General features: G+C 38.6%; 1 protein-coding gene across 1 annotated transcript in view; it reads right to left on the reverse strand.

The window, feature by feature from the left end:
• LOC139371435 (mitogen-activated protein kinase kinase kinase 12-like) overlaps positions 1-11,099 on the reverse strand; it is a 51,584-nt gene that overhangs the window by 6,342 nt on the left and 34,143 nt on the right. The window contains exons 10-14 of the mRNA XM_071111850.1: positions 9,324-9,461; positions 8,313-8,552; positions 7,779-7,969; positions 4,441-4,745; positions 2,796-2,863 (exon numbers count right to left, since the gene is read on the reverse strand). Of these exons, the coding sequence (XP_070967951.1) occupies positions 2,796-2,863; positions 4,441-4,745; positions 7,779-7,969; positions 8,313-8,552; positions 9,324-9,461 (942 nt within the window). The remainder of the gene's footprint in view (positions 1-2,795; positions 2,864-4,440; positions 4,746-7,778; positions 7,970-8,312; positions 8,553-9,323; positions 9,462-11,099) is intronic.

Raw genomic sequence — 11,099 nt, forward strand, 5'->3', positions numbered from 1 at the left:
TGACTATATACTACTATAGAATCATGACTACATACTGTATAATGAATCATGACTATATACTACTATAGAATCATGACTATATACTGTATAATAAATCATGACTATATACTACTATACAATCATGACTATATACTACTATAGAATCATGACTATACACTACTATAGAATCATGACTATATAGGTATAATGAATCATGACTATATACTACTATAGAATCATGACTATATACTGTATAATGAACCATGACTATATACTACTATAGAATCATGACTATATAGGTATAATGAATCATGACTATATACTACTATAGAATCATGACTATATACTGTATAATGAATAATGACTATATAGTACTATAGAATCATGACTATATACTGTATAATGAATCATGACTGTATACTGTATAATGAACCATGACTATATACTACTACAGAATAATGACTATATACTACTACAGAATCATGACTATATACTGTATAATGAATAATGACTATATAGTACTATATAAGCATGACTGTATACTACTACAGAATCATGACTATATAGTACTATAGAATCATGACTATATACTGTATAATGAATCATAACTGTATACTGTATAATGAACCATGAATATATACTACTACAGAATCATGACTATATACTACTACAGAATCATGACTATATACTACTACAGAATCATGACTATATACTACTACAGAATCATGACTATATACTGTATAATGAATAATGACTATATAGTACTATATAATCATGACTGTATACTACTACAGAATCATGACTATATACTACTATAGAATCATGACTATATACTGTATAAAGAATAGTGACTATATAGTACTATAGAATCATGACTATATACTACTATAGAATCATGACTATATACTGTATAAAGAATCATGACTATATACTACTATAGAATCATGACTATATACTACTATAGAATCATGACTATATTCTACTATATAATCATGACTATATACTACTATAGAATCATGACTATATACTTTATAATGAATCATGACTATATACTACTATAGAATCATGACTATATACTGTATAATGAATAATGACTATATACTACTATAGAATCATGACTATATACTGTATAATGAACCATGACTATATACTGTATAATGAATAATGACTATATAGTACTATAGAATCATGACTTTATACTGTATAATGAATAATGACTATATAGTACTATAGAATCATGACTATATACTACTATAGAATCATGACTATATACTGTATAATGAACCATGACTATATAGTACTATAGAATAATGACTATATAGTACTATAGAATCATGACTATATACTGTATAATGAACCATGACTATATAGTACTATAGAATAATGACTATATAGTACTATAGAATCATGACTATATACTGTATAATGAATCATGACTATATACTGTATAATGAATCATGACTATATACTGTATAATGAATCATGACTATATACTGTATAATGAATCATGACAATACAGGTATAATGAATCATGACTATATACTACTATAGAATCATGACTATATACTACTACAGAATCATGACTATATACTACTACAGAATCATGACTATATACTGTATAATGAATAATGACTATATAGTACTATATAATCATGACTGTATACTACTACAGAATCATTACTATATACTACTATAGAATCATGACTATATACTGTATAAAGAATAATGACTATATAGTACTATAGAATCATGACTATATACTGTATAATGAATCATAACTGTATACTGTATAATGAACCATGACTATATACTACTACAGAATCATGACTATATACTACTACAGAATCATGACTATATACTACTACAGAATCATGACTATATACTGTATAATGAATAATGACTATATAGTACTATATAATCATGACTGTATACTACTACAGAATCATGACTATATACTGTATAAAGAATCATGACTATATACTACTATAGAATCATGACTATATACTACTATATAATCATGACTATATACTACTATAGAATCATGACTATATACTTTATAATGAATAATGACTATATACTACTATAGAATCATGACTATATACTGTATAATGAATAATGACTATATACTACTATAGAATCATGACTATATACTGTATAATGAACCATGACTATATACTGTATAATGAATAATGACTATATAGTACTATAGAATCATGACTATATACTGTATAATGAATAATGACTATATAGTACTATAGAATCATGACTATATACTACTATAGAATCATGACTATATACTGTATAATGAATCATGACTATATACTGTATAATGAATCATGACAATACAGGTATAATGAATAATGACTATATAGTACTATAGAATCTTGACTATATACTACTATAGAATCATGACTATATACTGTATAATGAATCATGACTATATACTACTATAGAATCATGACTATATACTGTATAATGAATAATGACTATATACTGTATAATGAACCATGACTATATACTGTATAATGAATAATGACTATATGGTACTATAGAATCATGACTATATACTACTATAGAATCATGACTACATACTGTATAATGAATCATGACTATATACTACTATAGAATCATGACTATATACTGTATAATAAATCATGACTATATACTACTATACAATCATGACTATATACTACTATAGAATCATGACTATACACTACTATAGAATCATGACTATATACTGTATAATGAATCATGACTAGTTACTACTATAGAATCATGACTCTATATTGTATAATGTATAAGATGTATTTTCTTACCGTCTCCGTGGTAACTCCACCTCACTGTCCACCTCTCCCTCCTCTTCCTCTGAGGACACACCACGTCTCTGCAGAAGTAAAGGGAAGATGTGTAAGTGAAAAGGAAAGATAAGAAGAATCAACACTACAGTATTCTAGCCTATTTCTTGGGTTAGTCAGTATAACTGGTCAGGAGAATCTCCTGGTTCTAGGTTAGTTAGTATAACTGGTCAGGAGAATCTCCTGGTTCTAGGTTAGTTAGTATAACTGGTCAGGAGAATCTCCTGGTTCTAGGTTAGTTAGTATAACTGGTCAGGAGAATCTCCTGGTTCTAGGTTAGTTAGTATAACTGGTCAGGAGAATCTCCTGGTTCTAGGTTAGTTAGTATAACTGGTCAGGAGAATCTCCTGGTTCTAGGTTAGTTAGTATAACTGGTCAGGAGAATCTCCTGGTTCTAGGTTAGTTAGTATAACTGGTCAGGAGAATCTCCTGGTTCTAGGTTAGTTAGTATAACTGGTCAGGAGAATCTCCTGGTTCTAGGTTAGTTAGTATAACTGGTCAGGAGAATCTCCTGGTTCTAGGTTAGTTAGTATAACTGGTCAGGAGAATCTCCTGGTTCTAGGTTAGATAGTATAACTGGTCAGGAGAATCTCCTGGTTCTAGGTTAGTTAGTATAACTGGTCAGGAGAATCTCCTGGTTCTAGGTTAGTTAGTACAACTGGTCAGGAGAATCTCTTGTTTATAGGTTAGTTTCTATAACTGGTCAGGAGAATCTCTTGTTTCAAGGTTAGTTAGTATAACTGGTCAGGAGAATCTCTTGTCTCAAGGTTAGTTAGTATAACTGGTCAGGAGAATCTCTTCTTTCTAGGTTAGTTAGTATAACTGGTCAGGAGAATCTCTTCTTTCTAGGTTAGTTAGTATAACTGGTCAGGATAATCTCCTGGTTCTAGGTTAGTTAATATAACTGGTCAGGAGAATCTTCTGGTTCTAGGTTAGTTAGTATAACTGGTCAGGAGAATATCCTGGTTCTAGGTTAGTTAGTATAACTGGTCAGGAGAATCTCCTAGTTCTAGGTTAGTTAGTATAACTGGTCAGGAGAATCTCCTGTTTCTAGGTTAGTTAGTACAACTGGTCAGGAGAATCTCCTGTTTCTAGGTTAGTTAGTATAACTGGTCAGGAGAATCTCCTGTTTCTAGGTTAGTTAGTATAACTGGATAGGAGAATATCTTGTTTCTAGGTTAGTTAGTATAACTGGTCAGGAGAATTTCCTGGTTCTAGGTTAGTTAGTATAACTGGTCAGGAGAATCTCCTGGTTCTAGGTTAGTTAGTATAACTGGTCAGGAGAATCTCCTGGTTCTAGGTTAGTTAATACAACTGGTCAGGAGAATATCTTGTCTCAAGGTTAGTTAGTATAACTGGTCAGGAGAATCTCTTGTCTCAAGGTTAGTTAGTATAACTGGATAGGAGAATCTCCTGTCTCAAGGTTAGTTAGTATAACTGGTCAGGAGAATCTCTTGTCTCAAGGTTAGTTAGTATAACTGGATAGGAGAATCTCCTGTCTCAAGGTTAGTTAGTATAACTGGTCAGGAGAATCTCCTGGTTCTAGGTTAGTTAGTATATTAAAGCCACCAGATACCATCCATTGTGCCATACTACTGATGACTACCTGTTTGCGTGTGACTTGTTTCCGGTAGAGCAGGGCTGCAGGTGTGAGGTGTTGGCTCCTGGGTGACCTGATGATCCCTGTGCCCTCCTCCTTGTCCTCCCCGTCCTGAAGTAACCTTCCTGGGCCTCCCAGCACCGACCCCCTCCCTGCCGCTGCCCCCCTCCCACAGGGGGAGTCTGGGCTGCTGGAGAACGGTATGGAGGCCGCGTCCTCGCTGGGGGTGTTGCTACGCGGTGGGGTCTCTGTCTGGTCATCTGTCCCCACCCCTCCATCCTCCGTCCCTCCTCCACCACCTCCACCTCCACCTGTAAGTCATTCATAACAACCAGCATCAGTTTCCTAGTTTCCTAAATACATAAGACTATAAACCATAACTGACTATATTTACACTATATTTATTTACACTATATTTATTTACACAATATTTATTTACACTATATTTATTTACACTATTTATTTACATTATATTTATTTGCACTATATTTATTTACGTATGTTTGGCTCATCATGTCTTATGTGTGTCCTGTGACTGTCTATAGTGATGTGTGTCCTGTGACTGTCTATAGTGGTGTGTGTTCTGTGACTGTCTATAGTGATGTATATCCTGTGACTGTCTATAGTGATGTATGTCCTGTGACTGTCTATAGTGATGTATGTCCTGTGACTGTCTATAGTGATATGTGTTCTGTGACTGTCTATAGTGATGTGTGTCCTGTGACTGTCTATAGTGATATGTGTTCTGTGACTGTCTATAGTGATGTGTGTCCTGTGACTGTCTATAGTGATGTGTGTCCTGTGACTGTCTATAGTGATGTGTGTCCTGTGACTGTCTATAGTGATGTGTGTTCTGTGACTGTCTATAGTGATGTGTGTCCTGGTGACTGTCTATAGTGATGTGTGTCCTGTGACTCTCTATAGTGGTGTGTGTTCTGTGACTGTCTATAGTGATGTGTGTCCTGTGACTGTCTATAGTGATGTGTGTCCTGTGACTGTCTATAGTGATGTATGTCCTGTGACTGTCTATAGTGATATGTGTTCTGTGACTGTCTATAGTGATGTGTGTCCTGTGACTGTCTATAGTGATGTGTGTCCTGTGACTGTCTATAGTGATGTGTGTCATGTGACTGTCTATAGTGATGTGTGTCCTGTGACTGTCTATAGTGATGTGTGTCCTGTGACTGTCTATAGTGATGTATGTCCTGTGACTGTCTATAGTGATGTATGTCCTGTGACTGTCTATAGTGATATGTGTTCTGTGACTGTCTATAGTGATGTGTGTCCTGTGACTGTCTATAGTGATGTGTGTCCTGTGACTGTCTATAGTGATGTGTGTCCTGTGACTGTCTATAGTGATGTGTGTCCTGTGACTGTCTATAGTGATGTGTGTCCTGTGACTGTCTATAGTGATGTGTGTCCTGTGACTGTCTATAGTGATGTGTGTCCTGTGACTGTCTATAGTGATGTATGTCCTGTGACTGTCTATAGTGGTGTGTGTTCTGTGACTGTCTATAGTGATGTATGTCCTGTGACTGTCTATAGTGATGTGTGTCCTGTGACTGTCTATAGTGATGTGTGTCCTGTGACTGTCTATAGTGATGTGTGTCCTCTGACTGTCTATAGTGTTGTGTGTTCTGTGACTGTCTATAGTGATGTGTGTCCTGTGACTGTCTATAGTGATGTGTGTCCTGTGACTGTCTATAGTGATGTGTGTCCTGTGACTGTCTATAGTGATGTGTGTCCTGTGACTGTCTATAGTGGTGTGTGTTCTGTGACTGTCTATAGTGATGTCTGTCCTGTGACTGTCTATAGTGCTGTATGCGGAACATTATGGGCTGGTATCCCCGACACAGAGAAATATCCTAAAATTTAGTCTTTATCGTCTTTATCGTTGTAGCCTTAAATGTATGTCAGGTATCCCTGTATACAGGGCATTTGGAAAGTATTCAGACCCCTTCACTTTTTCCACATTTTGTTACGTTATTCAGACCCTTTACTCAGTACTTTGTTGAAGTTCTTTTGGCAGTGATTACAGCCTCGAGTCTTCTTGGGTGTGATGCTACCAGCTTGGTGCACCTGTATTTGGGGAGTTTCTCCCATTCTTCTCTGCAGATCCTCTCAAGCTCTGTCAGGTTGAATGGGGAGTGTCGCTGCACAGCTATTTTCAAGTCTCTCCCAGAGATGTTCAATTGGGTTCAAGTCTGGGCTTTGGCTGGGCCACTCAAGGATATTCAGAGATTTGTCCCAAAGCCTCACCTGCGTTGTCTTGGCTGTGTGATTAGGGTCGTTGTCCTGTTGGAAGTTGAACCTTCGCCTTAGTCTGAGATACTGAGCGCTCTAGAGAAGGTTTACATCAAGGATCTCTCTGTACTTTGCTCCATTCATCTTTCCCTCGATCCTGACTAGTCTCCCAGTCCCTGCTGCTGAAAAACATCCCCACAGCATAATGCTGCCACCACCATGATTCACCGTAGGGATGGTGCCAGGTTTCCTCTAGACGTGACGCTTGGCATTCAGGGCAAAGAGTTAAATCTTGGTTTCATCAGACCAGATAATCTTGAATCTTGTTTCTCATGGTCTGAGTGTCCTTTATGTCCAAGCGGGCTGTCCTTCTGGAAAGTTCTCCAATGTCCACAGATGAACTCTGGAGCTCTGTCTGAGTGACCATCGTGTTCTTGGTCACCTCCCTAACCAAGGCCCTTCTCTCCCGATTGCTCGATTTGGCCGGGCAGCCAGCTCTAGGAAGAGTCTTGGTGGTTCCAAACTTCTTCCATTTAAGAATGTTGGAGGCCACTGTGTTCTTAGAACCTTCAAGACTGCAGACATGGTTCCCTTCCCCAGATCTGTGCCTCGACACAATCTTGTCTCGGAGCTCTACGGACAATGCCATCATGGCTTGGTTTTTGCTCTGACATGCACTGTCAACTGTGGGACCTTATATAGACAGGTGTGTGCCTTTCCACATCATGTCCAATCAATTGAATTTACCAATTGACCAATTGACTCCAATCAAGTTGTAGAAACATCTCAAGGATGATCAATGGAAACAGGATGCACCTCAGCTCAATTTCGAGCCTCATAGCAAAGGGTCTGAATACTTATGGAAATAAGGTATCTGTTTTTTTATTTTTAATACATTTGCAAAACTTTCTAAAAACCTGTTTCATCTTTGAGTCTATAGTGTATTGTGTGTAGCTTGATGAGGAAACATTTTAATTGAATCCTTTTTAGAATAAGGCTGTAACGTAACAACATTTGGAAAAAGTGAAGGGGTCTGAATACTTTCAGAATGCCCTGTATACAAATGTTCCTATCGGACAATATTAATGACATAAATTCACCTCCTCCTAGGCCTGCGGAGGCGCTCTGGCTACCCCCTCTCTCCAGACCAGGTCTCTCCAGTCCCCTGCGGCGACCCTCTGCCTCCATGGTGGTAGAGATGAGGTCTGGGCTGGACGAGGACATCTTCTTCAGCAGCAGATCATGCTGGAGACCTCTCAGAGCTGCGCTGGGGTCCAGATGCTGCTTGCTGCTGGGGGGAAGAATACATCTTTATTGTGGGCCCCGAAGGGCGATTTGGTTGCAGCAAAATTACACTCTGGCTCTATCTCAATTTGTCGTTTTTCCGATTCCTCGCATTCTTCTCAATTGTATTGGAGGAGATAGTTGAATAGAAGGGCACTCCTCTACGACCTTCGACCTCTAATGGGTTTTGAGAAGAAGGCAAGCACAGAGGATGTTAGGAACCCAGGACAGATTCCTTGAGACATCGACAGAATGGACACAATGATACATAAAACATTTATATACATGTCTTATATTTAAAAAATTCATCCAACCACACATCCAGTAATGAGAGTTGCCAACATAAATACCTGGGTGTGGAGGTGGTCAGAGACGTTGTATTAGCCAGGCCCAGTGTGGACGATAACGCAGCCTTCAGCCCAGCTAGGTCTCCACTGCTGCCCTTCCCTGCCTTCCTGTAGCGGGGCTTGGCCCGACGTGACCTCCCCGGGGACGTGGATCCCTTCTGGGGGCAGGAGGGGATGGTCACCTGAGTCATGGAGGAGTCCAGCTTGGGAAGGATCACCTCTGACTTTAACAGGTCTGGTCTACTGGAACAACACAGTGGATTCACAGTGAGTAACGTCTTTAGTTTCTCTACACTGAGCATGGCTCAATAAAGTCAGTCAAGTTGTCTGCCGTTGCTGATAGCTACTTTATTGAGGAAAAATGTACTTACTATGACTAAGTTATGTGGTTGTCCCACCTACACTACAGTTCAAAGGTTTGGGGTCACTTAGAAATGTCCTTGTTTTTTTTCCCATTAAAATAACATCATATTTATCAGAAATACAGTGTAGACATTGTTAATGTTGTAAATGACTATTGTAGCTGGAAACGGCTGATTTTTTAAAATGGAATATCTACATAGGCGTACAGAGGCCCATTATCAGCAACCATCACTCCTGTGTTCCAATGGCACGTTCAGTTTATATATATATATATATAATATATATTTATATAATTTATATTATATATATATATTATTAAGGTTATGTATATATTCTAAACTCTTAAAAAAAGGTGCTATCTTCAGATGAATGCACTAACTGTAAGTTGCTCTGGATAATATATCTGCTAAATGACTAAAATGTAGAGAAGAGAGATTAATGCAGCCGTCCCCTGATATCCAAAGAAACTATCAACAGTAAAGACTGTGTACATGCCTATAACAAGTAATACTAGATTATAACCACGCCATGTCCCTGTTACCACAATGTATTTCAGTAATCAAAACTACACTGACATGGATTGAATAACAAATCGTGACAAATTAGTGAGAAGTGTGAACGTTACGTTGGTTTCTCCCTCCTCAGTCTCACCTCTTGCTGTGCGCGGGAAGTTTCTGAGGTACGTTGCGTTTCTTGATGAGCTTCTCCATGGAGTTGGACGAGCGTTCCTGTCTGGAGCTGTGGTGTTTGATGCATCCTGGGTACTTCTTATCCAGTGACTGCTCCCTCCTGGGAAACACACAACATCGTTTTGTTAGTTTGTTCGTTCATTTCTAAGCCATAAAAAAAAAAAACATATTGTTGGTATTATATATTATAAACTGGGTGGTTCGAACCCTGAATGCTGATTGGCTGACAGCCATGCTATATCAGACCGTATTTCACTGGTATGACAAAACATTTATTTTTCGTGCTCTAATTACGTTGGTAACCAGTTTATAATAGCAATAAGTCACCTGGGGGGTTTGTGGTATATGGCCAATATACCACGGCTAAGGGCTGTGTCCAGGCACTCCGCGTTGCGTCGCGCCCAAGAACAGCCCTTAGTCGTGGTATATTGGCCATAAACCACACCCCCTCGTGCCTTATATGTTAATTATACTATGTCTGCTATTCCCTCTAGCTCCATGTGACAGATGACGATGAGTATTGTATACACAAGTTTCAAGTTTTAATGTTAAATCCTCAAAATACTGCGAAATTCCTTTCTTGCAAACTCAAAACTCAACAATGCAATAATCTATATCAATGTAGGACTATAAAATAACATACGGTAGAAACACAATTACACCAGATATACAAATAACAAATAAGAACATGAGAAAGTAAGAAGTCATATACAGGGTCAGTTCCAATAGCATATTTACAATGAGCAGGGATACTGGAGTGATGGAGGTAGATAGGGAAAGTGGGATATCTAGTCAGTTGTACAACTGAATGCATTCAACTGAAATGTGGCTTCCGCATTTAACCCAACACCTCTGAATCAGAGAGGTGCGGGGGGCTGCCTTAATCGACATCCACGTCTTTGGCGCCCAGGGAACAGTGGGTTAATTGCCTTGTTCAGGGGCAGAATGACTGATTTTTTTGATCCAGCAACCTTTTGGTAGATATGTATAGGGGTAAGGTGACTATAAACAGGGTCAGTACCATATTAACAATGTACAGGGATACTGGAGTGATGGAGGTAGATATGTATAAGGGGAAGGAGACTATATACAGGGTCAGTTCCAATACCATATTTACAATGAGCAGGGATTTTTACAATTTTCCCTTTATTTAACTCGGCAAGTCAGTTAAAAACAAATTCTTATTTTCAATGATGGCCTAGGAACAGTGAGTTAACTGCCTTGTTCAGGGGAAGAAAGACCGATTTTTACCTTGTCAGCTCGGGGATTCGATCTTGCAACCTTTCGGTTACTAGTCCAACGCTCTAACCACTAGGCTACTTGCCGCCCTGATACTGGAGTGATGGAGGTAGACATGTTTAGGGGTAAGGTGACTAGGCATCAGGATGTATGAAAAACAGCAGCATAAATTATAATAGTCCTGTGAGTGTGTAGAGTCATGTGAGTGTGCAGAGTCCTGTGAGTGTGTAGAGTCCTGTGAGTGTGTAGAGTCCTGTGAGTGTGCAGAGCCCTGTGAGTGTGTTGAGTCCTGTGAGTGTGCAGAATCCTGTGAGTGTGCAGAGTCCTGTGAATGTGTTGAGTCCTGTGAGTGTGCAGAGTCCTGTGAGTGTGCAGAGTCCTGTGAGTGTGTAGAGTCCTGTGAGTGTGCAGAGCCCTGTGAGTGTGTAGAGTCCTCTGAGTGTGTAGAGTCCTGTGAGTGTGCAGAGTCCTGTGAGTGTGCAGAGCCCTGTGAGTGTGT

Source organism: Oncorhynchus clarkii, chromosome 17 (genome assembly GCF_045791955.1).
Source record: "Oncorhynchus clarkii lewisi isolate Uvic-CL-2024 chromosome 17, UVic_Ocla_1.0, whole genome shotgun sequence".
Classification (NCBI taxonomy): Eukaryota; Metazoa; Chordata; class Actinopteri; order Salmoniformes; family Salmonidae; genus Oncorhynchus; species Oncorhynchus clarkii.